This window comes from Tenrec ecaudatus, chromosome 8, assembly GCF_050624435.1.
Source record: "Tenrec ecaudatus isolate mTenEca1 chromosome 8, mTenEca1.hap1, whole genome shotgun sequence".
NCBI classification, from domain to species: domain Eukaryota; kingdom Metazoa; phylum Chordata; class Mammalia; order Afrosoricida; family Tenrecidae; genus Tenrec; species Tenrec ecaudatus.
This window is the reverse complement of record NC_134537.1, coordinates 122,376,891-122,398,901: the sequence shown is the minus strand read 5'-3', so window position 1 is coordinate 122,398,901 and position 22,011 is coordinate 122,376,891. Positions and strand designations below refer to the sequence as shown.

Below are 22,011 nucleotides of genomic sequence, written 5' to 3'. Positions count from 1 at the left end.
ATAGCATAAAAAGTCATTATTGGGTCAGTCAAGGAAAATTGACAATAAATTGTATAATAGATCAGTATTTTATTGGGTGTGATATTATGGATTAGTATAATAATACCTTACTATTTCAGGTACATACAGAAGTACTAAGGGTTTAATTGTCATGATATTTATAAATGATTCAACACAGAGATAAACAAACTAAAAAACCCAACTTCTTCAAGTTTTAGAACTGTAAGTTTTACATTTAGGTCTACAATCTATATTGAATTAATTGTTTATATATGGTGTGAGTTTTAGACTAAAGTTCATTTTTTTGCGTGACTATCCACTTGTTTCAGCACGATTTATTGAAAAGACTAGTTGTCTTCTACTTAATTGCATTTCCACCTTTGTTAAAAATCAGCTGACCATATATATGTGGGACTATTTATTGCCTCTCTGTTTTTTTTTTAAAAAAAGACAGAATGAAATTACAGTAAAATTTGAGAACTGAACTAAATAGCAGATGAGTGTCCGTCTTTAGAAAATCATTGTGACTATCGGAGGGACCAGCAAGAAACCTGTTTTCTCTGAAGAAACGTAAATTAAGTCAGACTTTTCCCATGCCAAAGAGTAGGTGGATAGCTGGAAGTTATTGCCTCTTCGCTATATTGATTCTTACTTCCTTGTGACCCCCAAATCCACTAGTCTATTTCTCACCGCCTCCCTTTGGATGTCCCAGCAGATAAGAGGTGAGCTGCAACTGGGAGTTCTTTGGGCTAGGAGGATAATGGAAACATCACCATAAAGAAGTGAGCCAGTTTGTGATTCCAAGGGGATTCTGCCCTTTACAAAAAATAAGTAGCTAAAAATACTTTTTACAAAAATCTAAGGAGTCTATCAAGTATCTACAAAGAGTAGATCTCTTCTTTATAGATTGTCAATTAATAATAAAGAAAATTTACTGGCATCGAGTTGATGCCGACTTCTACCAACCTTATCAGACAAGAAAGAACTGCTCCGTGACTTTCTGAGACTATCACTCTTTATGGGAGTAGAAAGTCCCTTCTCTCAGAGAGCGGCTCATTGGATTCGAACTGCTACCTTTGTAGTTAGTAGCCCAACTCATAAACACTGTGTCCCTAGGGCTCCTAAAGCTAAAGAAGTCCTTTTAATATGTGGTCATATTATTATTTGATATTGAAGTAGAGCAGCCTAATCTTCTCTTTGCTCAGCATATATGCATATAGACCTATATACATGCATTTACACATGCACACAGTATATGAACATATACACACATACATACACACATATACATGCATATGTAGTTATACAGTCATATGAACATACCTAAAATTTAAACCCTAACTAGTTGTGGTTACATTGCTTGACTCTTAATTACCCTTTAGGACAGAGTAGAACTGCCCCAAAGGGTTTGTAAGACTGCAGTCTTGAGGGAAGCAGACTGCCTCGCACTTCTTCCACAGCCACCGGTGAGCTCAGCCACTAATCTTTCGTTTAGCCACTGAGTACTTAATCACTGCACGACCAGTCCTCTTCTGGCATATCCAAGAGGGTTCAAAAAGGTTGTGAAAACTTGCATTGTCTTTTCATTTCATTTTTCCATAAACACTTTCAAGCCCCCATGTATTTTCTTATATGCACATGCACCCAGATACACATGCGCACCGCCTTACATCTATACACGTATGCATATGTGTACATGCATGCATACCCATATACGAGTCCTCCAGTTTTCTAAGTAATTTTTTTCTGAAGAGATCACCATTTGGGAAAGTATAAATGTCCTACTGAGCCGAGGCAGGGGCAAAGAGGCCAGTGCCTGACACATGGAATGAGAGTTGAGTGGAATTGCTGTTGATGTTCACATTGACACTACAGATGGAGTCTTCTCACCTGGATGACTCCACAGGTGGAGGGAGGAAGAACATTTCCTATGCAGGACTCTAGAGTTCATTTCTTTCCTCTGCCTCCTATGAAGTGTTGTGGCACTAATAAAAACTAATAACATTAACTTTTTTTTTTTGGCTTGGAGTGGGCAGAGGACAGGGGAGGCTGGAAAATGTGAAATGATAAAGAGAACATGAAAGAGGCTTTATGATGCTTAATTGAGATGGCTTCTACAATATGCTCCATACTTTTCATAAACTTAGCAAATATTAAGTGATACTATAACTTAAGAGAACATTACTTAGAATGAGACATTTACTCCCTGGAACGGAGCATCAACTGACAACGCCTACATTGCAAATCAGGGAATATAGAGGAGCGTAAGTTGGTTTATGAACGTCAACCTTGTTTCCCTTAAACTGGCTCCCGCTCACCTAGATCCCTCAGAAAGCCTGCCTCATCGTTCTGACCCCCGTTAGCAGGGCCCAGGCACTTCTCAGAAAGGGTGTAACATTGTGCCATGCTGTCTCTAAGCATGGGCCCTCTCCTCTTAAAAAAATGGTTTTCTTTCTTTCTCACTGAGATGAGGTGCTACACAGAGTTCATTTATTATGTTGTGTAGTTGCAGATGCTGAATCTAGAGAAAAGTCAAAATAAACGTATGACAATCATTCTTCACCTTCTGGTTTTTGAGCTGTTTTTTCCCCCCCTTATACTTTTAGGGCCATGATACAACCGCAGCTGCAATAAACTGGTCCTTATACCTATTGGGGTCATATCCGGAAGCCCAGAAGAAGGTGGACAATGAGCTGGATGAAGTGTTTGGTACGTTTTGGCCCTTCATTCGCTATACTGTGGGTGCCAAGTGTACTAAGGCTTGTGTCATTCTTTTCCACGGAGGGCAGGCAGTAGGTTCGTTCTAAATGCAGAATGCAGGATCCCTTCCAGTCCTGGTCTCTTTTTCATCTATCTTCCAATGCCTTTTTCTAAGATAAATACTTAGATCCAGACACTCATCTATCCCTTGACATGTGACAGTGGCAGGCTGGATTCTGGGAGTGCTCAGAAAACGTCCTTGGACTCAAGGATCAATGTGCTTACAGGTGAAACCAACTCACACACATACTGCACTTCATCAGAGTGTGTGTCGGAACGCTCTGAGAAGGTCCTTTTGGGGAACACAGAAGAACAGTGGAAGCAAGGTAAAAGGGTTAGAGAACGGTGTGACGACTGCCTCGGACTTTCTCTGGTTTCAGTAAGGAGGAAGAGAACCCAGTTTCACACCGGTCCCGACATGATTCCCACAAGGGAGCGGCAATCTGGCATTTCTCCACCATCTAACTCCCTTTACCATAGTCTGACACTCATCTCCCTGATGGCCCTCTACTCCTCCGTGGGGCTCCATAATTCTCTGACATGGCCACACACAGTTCACAGCTAGTGCTCACGATTATAGGCCTTCTCAGAGAAGCGAGGAGTTTCTCAGTTATTCAGTGAGAAAGTTATTCAGGATCAGAAATGTTAAGAATGCAGTTATTTGTTTACAGCAATGCTTCTTCTCTGCCAGGCTTCCCTTGGCCTTTGACCTTTCAGCCATGCAGTGTCTTAGCCTATGTCTTGCTTGGGCAAGTGTTAACAAAATTCTTTTCCATAACAACCAATCTCGCTACCATCAAGTGAATTCTGACCCATGGGGACCTTATAGGACAGGGTCTAATTGCCCCTGTGATAAATTCCCAAAGGACACCCCACTCCATAAACCAGCCTCCTGCCCAAAGGCATTCAGGGTTCCTCATTCCATGGACCAGGCAGCCTGTCCCCCAGCGCTTCTTCACACCCGGCTGCTCTTTCTTCCTGTGAGATTCTCTATTTCTGCCTTTGGGATGGCTTACTTCATACACGGTGAAATGGCAAAACTCACCAATCTCCTCCTAGGTCTCCTAAACCCCGGTGATCTAATAGTTATGCGTTGGTCTGCGATCCGCTTGGAAGGCAGTTGAAAACCTGGTCAGCAGCTCCTCAGAAGAACGACTGGGCTTTCTACTCCCATGAGCACTTACCACCTCAGAAGCCCACAGTGGGCCACTCTGAGAGAATTGGCTTGATGGTGACGAGGAACCATATTTGCATGCAGCTGCCCCGTTATGTGATGGGAGTTACAAAGACCATTCATACAAGAGCCATATCAAGTAATTTCACTTCACCCCAAGTGGTGAAGAAAAGCTTTTTCCTGTAGGATTGAATCTTACCACAAATTAAAGTCAAAATGGGTCAAACCGATTGCAAACACATTTTGTCATGTAAGTGATTTGGAGATAAGAGTCCTGGGTTGACGGCTATAGGTTTTTGTTTGGGGCCCAAGCTTTCTCTTTCTTATCCTTATCACCTTTACCACATTGGTTTCATCGCCTTGATTACTGGCTCAAGCTCAGGAATCATCAATGAGCCCCATACTGTTCATCTTCAAAGCAAGAAGAGAGGATGAGAATGAGATGAAGCTATATTTGTTTCTCTGGCTGCTGTACTCAATTAATACTAACCAAGTGACTTGAATGGAAAGAAATTTATTCTCTCTCAAAGCTGGTGGCCAGAAGTCTGAAAGCAGTTTTACCGAGTCTATCTCAGGTGTCATAATAATCATACAACCACCCCCACTCAAGGCTTTAGGGAAGAATAAAAGCCTTGCTTTTTCTAGCTTCTACCTGCTGCCAGCATGCTTTAGTTCGGCGCTTCTCAACCTTCCTCATGCCGCGACCCTTCCATACAGCTCCTCATGTGGTGGCGACTCCCCAACCATCAAATGATTTTCGTTGCTACTTCATCACTGTCATTTTGCTACTGTTATGAATCGTAATGTAAATATCTGATATGTGGATGCATTTTCATTGTTACAAACTGAACATAATTAAAGCATAGTGATTAATCACAAAAACAGTATGTAATTATAATTTATAAAGTCATTTTACCTCCAATATTTCTGCTTTCAACACAGTAGCTTCTTATTTTTTAAACCTTCTTTTTTTTTCTTTTCTTTTTATTAGGGGCTCATACAACTCTTATCACAATCCATACATATATATACATCAATTGTATAAAGCACATCCATACATTCTTTGCCCTAATCATTTTCAAAGCATTTGCTCTCCACTTAAGCCCTTTGCATCAGGTCCTCTTTTTTTTTCCCCTCCCTCCCCGCTTCCCCCTCCCTCACGATCCCTTGATAATTTATAGATTGTTATTTTGTCATATCTTGCCCCATCCGGAGTCTCCCTTCCCCCGCTTCTCTGCTGTCCATCTCCCAGGGAGGAGGTCACATGTGGATCCTTGTAATCAGTTCCCCCTTTCCAACCCACTCACCCTCCACTCTCCCAACATTGCCCCTCACACCCCTGGTCCTGAAGGCACCGTCCACCCTGAATTCCCTGTGCCTCCAGCTCCCATATGCACCAGTGTACAACCTCTGCCCTATCCAGTCCTGCAAGGTAGAATTCGGATCATGGTAGTTGGGGGGAGGAAGCATCCAGGATCTGGGGGAAAGCTGTGTTCTTCATCGGTACTACCTCGCACCCTGACTAACCCATCTCCTCTCCTAAACCCCTCTATGAGGGAATCTCCAGTGGCCGACAAATTGGCCTTGAGTCTCCACTCTGCACTTCCCCCTTCATTCACTATGGCATACACACACACACACACACACACACACATATATATATATATATACACACAAATATATATAAACTTTTTTTTTGCATGATGCCTTATACCTGGTCCCTTTGGCACCTCGTGATCGCACAGGCCGGTGTGCTTCTTCCACGTGGGCTTTGCTGCAGTAGCTGCTTTTAACAGAGTAGCCGCTTTCAGCACAGCAGTTGCTTTCTACACAGTAGCTGCTCTCTACACATGTGGAACTGGTCCACTTCAGTACATTATGGTGCCAATCCTGTCATATACACCTGTATTTGTATGGGATATATGTGATGGGTTGGTGCAATGATGTCATCCTACCAGGTACTCATATGTGGGCATATCAGCATGTGGGTGGACCCGCCTGGATACGAATAGAGGAGTGGTGTCTCAGTTCCTAAGACCATTGGAAATATGTGTTTTCTGATGGTTTTAGGTGACCCTTTGAAAGGGTAGTTTGACCTCCAAGGGGTCACAACTCACAGGTTGAGAACCGCTGCATTAGCTTGTGGCTGACTCTCCATAACACCTTCTCCATGTGCTGATTCTCTCTCTCTCTCTCTCTCTCTCTCTCTCTCTCTCTCTCTCTCTCTCTCTCTCTCTCTCTCTCTTACAAGGACACTTATGATAGCATTCAGGGTCTACCCTGGATAGTCCAGGAAATACTACCCATCTCAAAATCCTTAGCATCATCGCATCTTCACAGACCCCTTTTCCAAATAGAGACACATTTACAATTTCCAGAGAATAAAACACCTGGCCATCAAATGTATTCTGACTCATAGGGACCCCGTAAGACAGTAGAATTGCCCCATAGGAATTCTAAAGCTATACTCTGTACAGAAGCCAATTGACGAATCTTTCTCCCACTGCTTGGCTACTGGGTTTCAACCACGGACTCTTGGGTTAGTGACTGAACATTTGACCACAGGCTCCCAGGACTTGTAGTCAACTTGAATCGGATCTATTTGGGGGCTGTTACAGCCTACCATGAAAATCATGTTCCTCTTTTGAAATTACACGTTGCTTGGCTCCCTCGACTAGATTAGGAAGAAAGCTCTGTGACCAACATTGCAGTATCTCATGCAACTTACAAAGAGACGGTGAAAGGGAGGAAATACAAAGTCCAGAAGGAGGAGAGAGAAAGCAGGTGAGCGAGAGAAGAAGCAGGCAGACGACGGCATGCGTCTCCACGCACTAAGGCTTCCAAAATGGCCTACCGCAAAGTGCACGTCTTGTAAGAACAGAAATGTATTCCTCACAAGTCTGGAGGATGGAAATCTAGATCTGTGTCTTCCCCTTCTGCTGGCTTTAAAAAAACCAAGGTTTCAGCTGCTCTTCCGGTTTGTGGGGGCTCCAGGAGTTCCTTGGCTCAGAGCCGCTCTGTTACACATCATCCTGCCTCTGTCTCTCTGTCGCTGCCTACCTTCGCCTTCTCATTTAGAGTTAGGACTCTGGACTAAGTTTTAAAGTGTGAGGGACAGATGGGCTCTTCCATCTCAGAAGTTTGCCAACCCCTGCTCTAGCAGATTACCTAGATCTAGCTCTCAATCCAAAAGGAAGCTCCACCCACTCAGCAGTTACTCCCTTTCCCCCTTTCCCTCAGCCACTGCAAACCGTCAGCCTTTGGTCTCTATAAATTTACCTACTTGGGGTATTTCATATAAATGGAAGTATATGTGATATTTGTGTAGGGCTTTCACTTAGCGTAATGTCTCGTCTTATTTTGATTTTGCACATATGAAATTAGATCTTATACATGTAGGTATTTAGTGTCCAGTGTCTTGATTAACATATTCTTTCTGACGTCCCCATGCCCCAAAGCCCACCACCCCAGAAGTTCTTGGCACTGCCATTTTCTTACGAACTTCTTTTATGCAGGAACATCTGATCGCCCTGCTACTGGAGAAGACTTGAAGAAACTGAGGTACCTGGAATATGTGATTAAGGAGAGCCTCCGCCTTTTCCCTTCTGTCCCATTTTTTGCCCGGACTCTTAATGAAGACTGCCAAATTGGTAAGTAGTCCACAATTAGAATCACAGAAGAGAGAGTACAAATCGTGACTGTCTTGCCTTGCCCCATGCTCATGGTCATTGCCTCTTCCGGACAGCGGGCTACAACGTTTCCAAAGGAACAGAAGCTATCATCGTTCCCTATGCACTGCATAGAGACCCCAAATACTTCCCAGACCCCGAGGAATTCCAGCCAGAAAGGTTTTTTCCAGAGAATGTGAAAGGACGCCCGTCATATGCATATGTACCCTTCTCTGCTGGACCCAGAAATTGTATAGGTTGGTATCCATCAGAATAGGATGGGGAGGGGGGGCTTACAGACTATCATAGGCGTGAGCTTTTCCACAATCATTTATTTCACATGTACTTACCCATAGACGGCAGTGCAAAAAACTGGTTTCATTTTTCTTCCACTTTGCTCACTATTCATTATAGTTTTAAAATATTAGTATCATAAAGCATATCAGTTTTGTAGTAGAGCTTAAGACTATTATGGTTTGGGGGCTACAGCAGAGGATAATTTGTGGGAAACTTACTTACATAATTAGTTACAGCTAATCCAATGTTTTATGTCTGTTACTTTTAAGAACTGCACTTTGCAGAAGCAAAACCAACAACACATAGCAAATGGCCACCTGAAGAACAAAATGAACGCAGGTCACCATGCATCCTGAGCCCCTTAGGCGCCAGTATCTCCAGTGTTTTTATCATATATGTAAATATACATTGACCAGTTATACAAAATGTAAATTACACAATGCAGACATTAGTAAAATAAGGTCAGATTTAAATGGGTCAATAAAGTGTAGTTAGTGACTATGTAGAAAATGAAACTAATGACCTGATTAGAGGGCAATCTAGAGGAGTGATTCTGAAGCTTGAGGGAGCCTAGGGTTTATCTGAGGCACTGTCAGAATATGGATTCTCTTGGTACGTGGGAGAGCTCGGTGAGGTGTTCAGGTGTACAATGTTTACACGGATTCTAAGTGATTCTTATCCCTCTAGGGTTTTCCCTCACAGGGCCCATTATCTTTTTATATTTGAGAAAGAGCTACAATTAAAGTGATGCCATTTATTTTCATTTGAAGGTCAAAAGTTTGCAATAATGGAAGAAAAGGCCATTCTTTCTTGCATCCTGAGGCAGTTTTGGATTGAATGTAACCAGAAAAGAGAAGAACTTGGTCTGGCAGGAGAACTGATTCTTCGTCCAGATAACGGCATCTGGATCAAGTTGAAAAGGAGAAACTAATGAATCTGCATTCTATATTTGAGATGTGCCTTCGTCATGAAAATGGCCATCCTTTGAGAAGAAGTTTCAATTTGAGATTTATAGATTTTTGCATTCGATACTCTTAATCACCAGGCCTTATTTTTTATTTTTTCATGGTCAAATCTACCAAATAACTAATTTTTGTATTAATCATCACCTGGTCTCAGTCCCAAAACAAGTTGGGTTAGCTCATATAAATAGCTGAATAAGAAAATAGTAACTTTCCCAACAGAAGGATCATAGACTGGATATATTTCAAAGGAAATAATCAAAGGATATTATATAAATCGAATATAGTGCTAGATCTCTCTGAGGGAATTCTTGTTGACTAAGGATTGTGGATATGCATGCATATGTAGATGTTACTTATAATTGTAAAAGGATGAGTAGTTAAGTATTTTGACTGAAGCAATGAAGTATTTGACCTAAGTTTTTGAATTATATCTGTGGTACCAGAAATGAGAGAATAATATAATAAAATAATATAATAAAAATAATTATGATAGCACTTTTCAGATTTTATCACCTACAGCTCATTTACTGCTCAACTCAGTTCTTCTCCAGTTTTTTCTTTCCTTGGCTGTGAACTTGATCGGACTCATTGGATTCTTCATAACATCACAGTTATCTTTATATAATACAGGAAGAGGTTTCTCTGGACCTACCCCAATCGATGAAGTCATGGGTTCTGGAGCAGCCGTGTGGAGACCTCTGCCAGTGCTGAGATGCTTACATATTCACTGATTCGACTTTCTTCCTGCAGTTGGCGTCATACTGTGTGTTTTGTGAGATGGAGGAGGACTTTGTGGATTGGAGTTGGACATATGGGTTAATGGGTTAATGTTGGGCTTGTGGGCTTGGACAGCACTGGGATGGGATGTTTTCTTGATGTGCACTTAACCTTTATATAAAACCCTCTCTTATACATGAGTTTCTGTGGATTTGTTTCTCTAAAGTACCCAGACGAACACATTATGGTACCCGGAGTCAGGTACTGGAGAAACAAATCCTAAGATGGAGAGTAGATGTTTGTTTGACCTCTCCCTCATGGTAGGTTTTCTTCTTTGTCTAGCCAGAGGTCAGCTAAAGCCATACTGTTTACTCGGTTGTTTTCTGGGGAAAATATTGGAAGTATGAAAATAGAAAGTTTGTAAGCCCACTTACTTTCAGCCATTAAAATTTAATCTTTAGACGGATTTAGGCCATGACTGTAAAGAAAGCTTTGAAAATATATGCCCCACCCAGTGCTCTGGAGTACTCAGGAACGATTGGTCTTTGTTAGAAGCTGGAAAAAATCTGGAACCATGAAGAAAACTCCCCTCTAGGACTGAATGTTAAAGGGAGCCTGAGAGCAGGCTAAAATGCTTGCTGGGTGACCACCTGGATCTACTTGTTGAGTGGAAGTGGGAGAAAAGCAGCAATAGAGAGACAGGTTGAGTTTGGCCACTGACACCTGTGGACTTGGTTTACAGGGGCAAAAAAGAGAAGACGAGAGCAGGCTGACTGGTAAAAGGTTCATGACCTAGCACGAGGGGTCTAGGCTTGTTGAGTATTGGTGAGAGCCCATGGTCTAAAGGCAAGGCGACCAATGAGCACCATGAGGAGGCTGAGTGAGGCAGCCCATATTGAGTTGACCAGAACCCAACCAGAAGGAGATTTTTGAGCCTGTGAACTGGTGCACTTTGTTGCTGACTTTATGGATGGCCTGTCCGGATTTGACTTTGCTTATGGATGCAGACTTCACAAGGTTCCAACTGGAATGAAGACTCTTCCTGTCGAAAAATATGATTGTCTCCTCAGAGCACTGGGTTGATGTAAGTGAACAGTATATAAATTGGATACCCAAAATTTGGGGATAAAGGCATGAAGTGGTTGGCTTATAAACTTTCATGGGGAAGGGGGAGAGGGGGAAACATATTCAAAGGATTAACCTGGCCAATAAACACATGTGGGGTTAATTGAAGGGTAGAGAGATAAATGGCTCGGTGAGCTTCGACTTTCTAGTTCTCAGGTCTCTTGCTTTGTGAGGTCGGACCAGAGAACAGCTGTCTCAGCTTGTTCCCTGCTTCAGCTGGAAATGCTCACTTACTGCAAGACATGCCTGAGGAGAAGCCACATGGACCTACACCAATGCAGCCCTGGGTGCTGGAGCAGCCGTGTGGAGACCTCTGCCAGCACTGAGATGCTTACACGTTTACTGATTCGGCTTTCCTCCTGCAGCTGGTGTGATAGTGTGTGTTTTGTGAGATGGAGAAGGACTTTGCGGATTGGTGTTGGGCATAGGGGTTAATGTTGGACTTCTGGGCTTGGGCAGCACTGGGTTGGGATGTTTTCTTGATGCACACTTAACTTTTATTTAAGACTCTCTTATACATGAGTTTCTGTGGATTTGTTTCTCTAAAGTACTCAGACTAACACATGTATGGTTCCTGAACCTTATCTAGTTACACTTCTTGCATTAAAATAACAAACCCAGACCAAAGAGAAACTAAGTTTTGCCCTCTGTATAGGCTGGAAATAGAAATCTACACTTTAAAGTTCTCCACTCCAAACCTGATGTATTTTCTACAACAAGATGCTATTGCTTTATGGCACTGAAGCCAATGACTAGATGTTTCATTAAAACTTGTGTCTTTTGCCTCAAATTTAGTCATATTTCTTCTAGAATTTTTCATCTTTAAGAGGAAAACTAAAAGCCATTGCCATCGAGTTTATTCCAATCCGCAGTGATGCTACAGGACAGAGTACACTGCTCCGTAGGGTTTCCATGAATGTAAATCTTTATAGAAGTAGATGGCCATACCTTTCTTCCACAGAGTGGCTGGTGGATTTGAACTTCAATTAGCCACTGAGCACCGTACTACTGCATCGTCAAGGACTCCTTCTCTAGAGTTTGTATGCAAGCACTAGCTCACTTAAGGATTAGACTTTTAGTAAATCTCACTATCCGGAACATACCTACCAGTCTGGTAACGTATAGACATTCTTTGAATTTTAATGCCATAGACAACACCTCTGTTTTCTGACTCAGTGGCTTTTACAAACATCTTTGAATGCGAAATTCTAACAAGATGGTTTTGTTTTGTTTTTTTCTCCTCAAAGCAGTAACTGACAAGATCATCAATTTTAGAGACGCTAGAGAGCTAGAGTACATATAGCCTAGTCTCAAAAACAATGAGAAACGTCAAGGAAGTATGTGATGAAAATAAAAGTGCTTTCCATCAAGTGGTAGTCTGCATGAACCTTTGACAAAATGTGATTAAAATATCACTCGAGATTTGTCTATCTAGAAGTTTGGGACTTGAAAATACAGATGTTCCTATATAAGCATCATTTGCCAAAGGTCATATTAAGAGATATTCACATCCGTGGTTTGCAAACCAGGAGCTATTAAAAATAAGGAGAAAAAAATTTTGAAAAAGGGTTAAGTTTGTTACTTAGACAATAGGTACATATAGGTATTATTCCCAGATGATTTGGGGATCATTGTGGTTTTATTAATGAAAACTGTTATTTCTACATTTTATGCATTTAAATAAAATTTGTCAATTTTTGTGATCTTGCATCAAACACTATAGTAAATTAAAATCAAGCATTACTCAAGAGTTAGATTTTCAGCCTCCAAATAAATGTTATAAATGTTTAAATAGTAATTTATTTAAGCAGTGTGAAAATTGAAATTGAATAATTATGTCATGTTCTGTAATATCAAAATGTAGATATGATTTTTAATGAGGACAAAATAGTTGTTTGCATCTCTTGTTACTTGTTCCATTTATTCTTGAAAGCACTATCTAAAGAAAAATAAATGATGTTTTAGACAGTCTGTTCTTTTTTTCTTTTTAATCATTTTATTAGGGGCTCATATAACTCTTTTTATAATCCGTACATATATCATTTGTGTCCAGCACATTTGTACATATGTTGCCATCATCATTCTCAAAACACCCACTCTCCACCTGAGCCCCTGGTATCAGCTCCTCATTTTCTGCTCCCTCCCCACTGCCCCTTCCCTCTCCCCCTTGATAATTTATAAATAATTATTATTTTAACATATCTTACATCATCTGACATCTTCCTCACCCAGTTCTCCGCTGTTCGTCCTCCAGGGAGGAGGTTACATGTAGACCTTGTCATCTGTTTCCCGTTTCTCCTCCACCTTCCCGATATCGCCACTCTCACCACTGTTCCTGAAGGGCTAATCTGTCCTGGATTCCCCATATTTCCAGTTCCTATCCGTGCCAGTGTACATCTCCCGGTCCAGCCGGTTATGTAATACCTTAGAATTGGGATCATGATAGTATGGGGGAGAAAGCATTCAAGAACTAGAGGAAAATTGTATGTTTCATCGTTGCTACACTGCACTCTGACTTGTTCGTCATCTCCCCACAGCCCTTCTGCAAGGGGATGTCCAATTTCCCCCAGATGGGCCCTGGATCCCCACTCTGCACTCCCCGTCATTCACAATGCTATGATTTTTTTCTTTTTGTCTTTGATAACTGATACCTGATCCCTTTGATGCCTTGTCATCTCACAGGCTGGTGTGCATTTTCCATGTGGGCTTTGTTGTTTTTCAGTTAGATGGCCCCTTGTTTATCTTCCAACCTATAGGACCCCAGATTCTATTTATTTTGACAACTGAGCACCATTAGCTTTCTTCACTGCACTTGCCCACGCACCCGCTTTGTCTTCAGCATTCACGTTGGGGTAGGCTGGTGTGCTTCTTCCTTGTGGGCTTTGTTGTTTCTTAGCTAGAAGACTTTAAGACCCCTGATGCTGTATCATTTGATAGCCGGGCACCATCAGCTTTGTTCGCAACTTTTGCTTATGCACCCACTTTGTCCTCAGTGATCTAGTTGGGACAGGCTGGTGTGCTTCTTTCATGTGGGTCTTGTTGTCTCTCAGCTAGATGGCCGCTTGTTTATCTTCAGGTCTTTAAGACTTCAGGTGCTATATCTTTTGGTAGCTGGGCACCATCATCTTTCTTCACCACATTTGCCTATGCACCCATTGTCATCAGTGATCGTGCCAGGCAGGTGAGCATCTCAGACTGCCGAATTGTTAGAACAAAGTGTTCTTGTGTTGAGGGAGTATTTGAGCAGGGGCCCACTTAGACAGTCTATTTTTAAAATGAATGTGACTGCAATGTGCATAAACATAAATTAGTGGGTGGCTGATTTTTATTGAGTAATAAAAGAAATAGCTCTTTTGAATTGATGTCTTCTGTGATACTGAAGCTGTCTTACAAAATGTTGCTCATGCCATTGTCACAGAACTGGTTTTGAGTTTATTTATTTGACTCTGAAGAATAAATTAGAGTTAGGGAAGGGACAACAAAGGATTTAGCTCCACTAGAATAAAAAAGCAATATCACCTAGGACTTCCTAAAAACCACAAATATCTTCAGGTCCCAGATATTTATAGTGAGGAGATTTCTCTAGATAATGGCCTACTGAATTGGTGCCCATTGATTAGCATAGACAACTGGTAAATGCCAATTTCTTGACCAACTGATCTACTTTATAATTAAAGAGATGCTCATCATAGCTATCCTTTATAGGGTTTCTATCTGTAAACATGCAAAATCAACATTATATGAAATTAAATCCATAGTAGAGACTGGTAAGATGCTCCTTGTGTTAGGCTGGCTTTTCTATAGTGACATATAATCATTGATATATACTATGCATCCATCACTGATATATGTCTCATATATGTGTGTGTGTATATATATCCATATCTATCTATCTATAGAGATCCTTAGAATCAAGATTGGCAGGTGTAGTCTTACGTACTTTGGACATGTTATCAGGAGAGACTAGTCCATGGAAAAGGATATGCTTGGAAACTTAGAGGGAAAAGGAGGAAGATCTCAGCAAGAGGGTTGACAACAGTGGCTGCAACAATGGGCTCAAAGAAAAGGACAATTAGGAAGCTGACTGGGGAACAGGCAACGTTTCATTCTGTGGTCAAAACTGACTCATGGCACCTAACAACAACAACATCTACATCAACATTGACACTTCATGGAAATGGATTAAAGGCACCAATAAGGCAACAGAGAGGAGCACATGGATAAGAAAACAGACTTATTAATATACTGTTTATAGGAAACAATCTTAGATAAAAAGAGAAAAATAATCTAAAAATTTTAAAAATACATCATGCCAATGATAGTTTTAAAAAGAACAGGTATGGCAATACTAATTTCTGATAAAAAAGACTTCAGGAAAAATATCTACCAAGAAAGATACAAATGGGCATTATATAATGATTAAAGGGACAATTGAACAAGAGGATACAACCATAATAAATATCTATCCCCCTAATGAAAGACCTTCAAAATACATAAGTCAAACAGTAGTAGAGTTCAGTAGAGAAATAGACAACTTTTCAGTAATAGGAGGAGAATTTAATACATAACTGTGTAGGAAAGACAGAAAAACTATAATGACTCTCACCCAAGACAAAGAACTAAACAGCACAATTAACCTACTTGACCTTTTAGATCCTACCCATCATTATAGGTGAAATAATCAGAAAACAGAAAAACAATACTCCAAATCCACAAGACAAGAAGTTGATTCTTGGAAAGATTTTGTACAATCGACAAATCACTGACAAACCTCACAAAGGAAAAGAGGAATCAAATATTGATTGGAAGTTAAACGGGTGGCATCATAACAGAACCAAGTAAAATATATAACATAATACTATGAAGAACTGTACTCTAACAAATTTGAAAACCTAGAAGGAGCAAACAAATTTCCAGAAACACACTACTTACCTATACAAACAACTTCTGGTGTAGAAAACCATAAAAGAAAGAAAAGAAACCGATCAGTTCATTAAAAAACTCCCAACAAGAGATAAATTTACTGGTCAATTTTACCAAACATTCAGATAAGAGTTGACAGTAATTCTACTCAAACAATTCCAGAATATAAAAATGATGGCAAACTCCAAATTCATGTTATAAAGTTAGCATAAACCTAATACCAGGGCAGTCAAAAATATCACTAGAATATAAAAGTATACATCAACATCCCATATGAACAGAGATGAAAAAAAATGTCAACAATAGCCTGGTTAATAGAATAGAGCAATATATCAATAAAATAATATATTATGACCAATTGGAATTCAAACCAGGTATGCAAAGATGATTCAACATTACAAAACAATCACTGTATTCAATCATGTAAATTAAAACAAAGGAAAATAACGATAGGATCAAAACAATTAACACAGAAAAAGGCTCATGAAAAATCTAACTCTCACTCCTCATAAAAAATGAACACAAAATAATTGGGAAATCCACATAAATAAAGGGCATATGTGCAAAGCCAATGGCCAATATCTTGCTCACCAGAAAACGGAAAGCATTCCCTTTGCACACAAGAAAAAATCAAGGATGCTGCTTTCATCATCACACTTTTTCAATATTGGGCCGGAAGTCTTAGTACTCTCGGGCAACAAAGGGAAATTAAGGAATCCAAATTGGCAAAGCAGCAACAGTCTCTCTGTATGGCGAGATGCTTGTATACATAGAAAAAAACAAATATTCGACAAGAATAATATTGGTACTAATTGAAAACCTCAGTACCATGGCCTATGTTTCAGTCCCAGCTGACATGAAAAACGCACCCGGAGGCTCTGGTCTATGTGTAAGAGAGCGCTTTATGTCAAAAAGCAACTGCATATTGAGAGAACACCCCAACCCAGTCCAGATCAAATCCATAAGCCTGACATCAGCCCATAAATTCAAAATCAGTCCATAAATCCCTCTTAAGACTCATGCGTTTGCATGCATTGATGCAAAGTGCAGGAAATCACAGATGAGTGGGTGCAAAGGATTGTGGATCCAACGGCAATTGAAGCGTCTCATCACTGGCGCAGGTCTCAATGTGGCTCCTTCAGCTCTCCATGTGGCTCCTCAACAGGAAGGTGACACAGAGAGAGGAGCTCTTACAGGACTCAGCAAATCTCTGAGTGACTTGTCAACAGGAAGGTGAAGCAGAGAGAGAGAGTGTGTGTGTGTGTGTGTGTGTGTAGCCTGTCACAGGGAGGGAGAGAGGAAGTTCCCAGAATCCTCATGAGAAAGTCACACCCACAGATAGGCATCATCAAGCTGTAACCTGATTGACAGGTTACACTTCACCCTTAACGTTTATTTATCAAGTTGACATGGAATTATGTAACTACCAAAGCAGGGTACAAGATAAATCTACAGGAGATATGCCCCCCATAACCAGAATTGCACTAGGTGGAGCAGAGCTTTTGTAGTTCACATTTTTCCCACTAGGCAAGCATGAACCCATTTTGAGTTAGTGCACTCAGTGGCATCACCTGGGAAGGTTAGCTCGGGTCCCAGTGAATCTTTTCATAAGTGCAATTTCATTTAAACCTCATTTTTTGAGAAGGCTGATTTAAGAGAAGAGCAGGCAGCTGTGAAATTTTGTTTCCTGCTCGGGAAAAGTACCACAGAAATTGATGTGATGTTGAAGCTTACAAGGGTGTCACTACGGGAAAAACTAAAGTGTACAAGTAGTTTCGTTGTTTCAAAAAAGGTGAAATGCCAATTGATGACAAACCTCATTCTGGATATCCGCCAACCTCCCAAACAGGCAAAAATGTCTACTCATAGGGCATTTGGAGTTCATTCTAACATGTTGGACTATGAATGAAGATTTTTATTTAGAAGTTCTGGAACGATTGCATAACAGTGTGCAACAAAAAAGGGTCTGATTTGTGGCAGATGGGGGACTAATTTTGCCACCATGGCAATGCACCTGTTTACACAGCCATCCCAGTGCACCAGTGTTTGGCAAAACCAGCCTGCCTCTCTTGCCCCACGCACCTTGCTCACCTCACCTCACTCAGTGCAACATTTTTGTTTCCACGAATGAAGAGGGCCAAGAAAGGCAGCGATTTGACGAAGTAGAAAAGATGAAGAAAAATATGAAGTAGGTGTTGTCAGCCATCCAAACAGATGAGTTAGAAAAATGTTTCCAAGAATGGAATTTCAGACTTGACAAATGTATGAAGTGGAGTGGAGTGGAGAGTACTTTGCAGGTGATACTGTTGTCTTATACAAAAATTGTAAAGACATAACTTTAAAAAAATTTCATTTTTGGTTGAGTACCCCTTCCTACTAAGAATAAGCTGGATCCCTGCATACTGAGAGAGCTCTGAAAAGGAAATCAAGAAAACAATATAATTTATAATAGCCATCCCAACTATGAAATATTTAGGAAAAAATCTTGCACAAAGAAAACTAGAAAACATTATAAAAAACCTACATAAATTGAAGAATATTCCGTGTTCATGGATAGAAGACAATGATGGGGAAATGTCAATGGTACCCAAAATTATATATAAATATAATGCTGTCTTGAACCAGATCTCAGCATCATTCTTTAATGAGATGGAAACAATCACCAATTTATATGGAAAAGAAACAGACTCAAGATAAGCAAAGCACTACTAGAGAAGAACAAAGCTTCCCCATCTCAAAACCAACTACATAGTTCAGAAGTCGAAACAACCTTGTATTGGTATAATGATAGATACATGGACCAACAGCAAGAATTGAGAACCCAGAAGTAAATCCATCCACCTAAAAACAACTGCTTTTTTGACAAAAAGCTGAAATATTTAAATGGGCAAATTGTACTGGCAAAACTGGTTCCCTATTTACAGAAGAATGAAACAGGACTCATATTTCACTCCATATACAAAAATGAACTCAAGATAGACTACCTACGTGTAAAATCTGAACTATAAATATCAGCAATGAAAAATCATGGGCACACTTAGGGATCCTAATACATAGCACAAACAAATGATCAAAATAGCTCATATAATGCAAAACACATAGAAGATGACCAAATTTATTACTGGAATGCCCTAAAAATTAAACACTTATATACATTGAAAGATTTCACTGAAAGAGTAAAAAGAGAATACACAGACTGGGAAAAATTTATTTGGCAATGACTTAACACCAAAGATGAATAGCTAAAATCTATAGAAAACTTTAAAACTCCAACGAGGAAAAAAAAGAACAAATAATACAATTAAAAACGGGCAGAGGACAAGGACAGCTCACAAGTGAGGTAATTCAGGTTGCCAACAAACATAAGAAGAAATGTTCATAATCATTCATTATTCAAGAAATGAAAAACTTTTTTTTAAAAAAAGATGCGATACACCACCACACACCCACACACCCACCCACCCACACACACACACACACACACACCAGTATTGCTAACACAGCAGTCTTCTGGTGGGACTGTAAGACTCTACAGCCACTGTGTGTTGTTTCCTCCAGACATTCAGAACAGAAATTCCATATAAACTACCACTTTATTTGGGATATATTCTAAAGAAATAAGAGAAGCTATATGCACCCCCATGCTCGTTGAAGCACTATTCACGATAACAAAAAGATGGGAACAGCCTCACTGTCCAGCATATTCACACAGTGGAATACTACACGGCATTAAGTAATAAGGATGAATCTGTGACACAACTCATGAGATGGTCAGTTGGTAGATGTGTTAGGGTTCTCTAGGGAAACAAACCAGAATGCTAATAATTATATATATATTTTTATGCAGATATATATATATAAAACACATAAGAAATAAACAGTTAATTAAATTATGAGGCTGTCCTTTGTAGCACAGATGGAAGTTTTCAAATTCGTCAGTCCGCACCTGAGGCACACTTTTGAGGCTCTGAGACCATCCCTCTCCTTAATCACACTTTCCGTTGTAAGAAGAACCAGCCAACTAGCTTCCCTATACTTGTCATTCTTATAAAACTCCTGGAAAATATCAAACATTCGATCACTCAGAGCCTCTCCTTTAACCAGCACCTCATCTATCGGTGGTGCTACTTTAGGTATTATCTTTGCTATTTCATGCCATGGATTAGGAAGAGTAGCAGACTTATCCATGCTTGGGGTGTTGAAGTAGCATTATTAGTGCTGTTAAGACTAATCAGCCTGGAGAGCCAATTTAAGAAGCCCATATTTATGATTTTATTTCTCTAGAAGCACTCCTGGTACCAAAATGTGTTATACAGGGTTCTCTAGAGAAACAAGCCAGAATGCTAACAATTTTATATATATTTATAAGGATAGCTATATAACATAAGAAATAAACAATTAATTAAATTATAAAGCAGTACAAATGGCTCAGTGCAACTCACTCCCGTGAGATAGCTGTGAGACACTGGCAGTCCTTCAAGTCTGGAGGGCCGCCAGGTAGTCCTCTGTGGAGCAATTCAGGCTATCCGGGCCCAGGTAGCAAACAGCAAGGGAGGTCACCAACTGTCAGCCAGATGACAGGGTCTGACAGTCCCCTGCTCAAGAGATGTAAATTCCAATGGTGTGGCGAAGCAGATCTTGAAGGAACCTCAAATTACAGCGACACAGTCTATGGGTTAGGTGTCCCACAGTTAGTGTAACTTGCAAATTGAGGCAAAGAACAAGCAAGGCAGCTGCACACTGGTTCAATGATCAAAGAGCAAGAGACAAAAAAGGCAAGGCCTCGTTGACCCATTTATCTCACCACCCTTAAATTAATCCCACATGTGTTTATTGGCCAGGCTAGCATAATAAACTAACTACCTCAATGAAGGACATTATGGTGAGTGAAATTAATCAATTCCAGAAGGACAAATATTGTATGGGAGCATGGCTATCAAAATCAAAATCAAGAAAATGTTTCTACACTAGGAAAAGCAGACCTGGTTCCTTTGGGTTCGTGGAAATCACAAAATAGAAAGTAAATAGATGTTAACTTGGGTCAAAGAGAAGGCAATGTCCCACAAGAGGGAGATGGGCACAGAACTACAGAAAGAGGAAAGTCCTGCCCAGTTGAAGTCTGTGGGTCACAGGTCAAGCTGACAAGTCAGTGAGCAGGAAATGAAGCAGCAGGACAAAGCAGGAAGAGCATGGCTGGAAGATGCAGATGCAAATGGATCCAAGATCTTGTGTTAGATTCTTGTGGCCACCGTGGGCTGTAGGCAATATGGTGGGTTGTTGGCACAAGAACCAAGAGCCAGAGGTCAATGAGCCATCTGCAGGATCCAAACAAGCAAGAAGTGAGGAAATTCTCCACAGCATCTATCTATATCGAGGGCCACGCCACCAAGGCTGTACTCTGCCTCCTCTATCAATGGCTTGGCTTCTAACAGCAGATCCCATGGTGGAGTAACTCAGATGGGGGAGGTTTGAACTTCAGAACACTGAGAATCCTGGTCTGACACAAAACTGAACTATCACAGGTGAGTTGCATGTGGCAAGACTCCAAACAGGAAGATGTTACAATATTTCAATAGACTGGTAACCTGCACTGGTTAACGTGAATTACTGGTTTTAACATGAAATAGTTAACCTACTAAAAAAGATTGCTGAACACAAGATTGGGACATTTTTGGGAATATGTTGACAGGGCAAGAAACTGCCAGGGTTGGCAGAAAACCAAAGCCAATATTGAATCCAGGCAAACATGGCCAGCAAGGCCACACAAGGGAAGCTTGAAGACCATCCTCTATTACGTGGTGAGAAGACACTCGCGCATTCAGACCACAGCAGCAATTGTGCTTTCAGGTAGATAATTTCTATTATTCTAGCAAATGGATTGTTATTTTATTGTTATTAACTGATTATACAATAATTTCTATTACTCTACAAAATAGTCTTAACAAATAAGGTGTGATTTCTTTATTCTATGAAAAAGTGATGATTTTCTAATTTCCTGAGTATTTAGAGAGTCTACAAGGAGCTGATCTTCCTACATGTGAAAATCATTAATTACAAGATATTTTAAAACAAAAAATAATGTTTGACCTAGTTAAAACTTAGAAATGAGCTTGCATAATCTCCGTGCTTTTCTTTACTTAGACACAAGACTGTATTTTTGCTATAATTGACAACCATTTGTTTGGGCTAAAACCAAGGAGTTTCACGACTTTTTTCTCCCTCTCCACCTAATTATTTCCCTTTCTAAAATTACTAGCAATACAGGATGCAAATCAATAACAAACACAGTCATAGTCTAGAGGTCTCAACTTTTCACCTTGTGAAGCATGCTAACATGTTTAAGTCTGTAGGCTCAAAAGGCATAGAAAACTCTTGTTCTCTA

The 22,011-nt window shown here is 40.3% G+C and overlaps 1 protein-coding gene across 1 annotated transcript in view; it reads left to right on the top strand.

Annotated features, from left to right (window-relative positions):
- The window catches only part of CYP4V2 (cytochrome P450 family 4 subfamily V member 2), a 38,349-nt gene extending 28,113 nt beyond the window's left edge, over positions 1–10,236 (top strand). Inside the window, exons 8-11 of the mRNA XM_075556792.1 lie at positions 2,607–2,709; positions 7,450–7,584; positions 7,680–7,859; positions 8,670–10,236. Of these exons, the coding sequence (XP_075412907.1) occupies positions 2,607–2,709; positions 7,450–7,584; positions 7,680–7,859; positions 8,670–8,830 (579 nt within the window). The 3' untranslated portion in view covers positions 8,831–10,236. The remainder of the gene's footprint in view (positions 1–2,606; positions 2,710–7,449; positions 7,585–7,679; positions 7,860–8,669) is intronic.
- Positions 10,237–22,011: the final 11,775 nt, after the last annotated feature.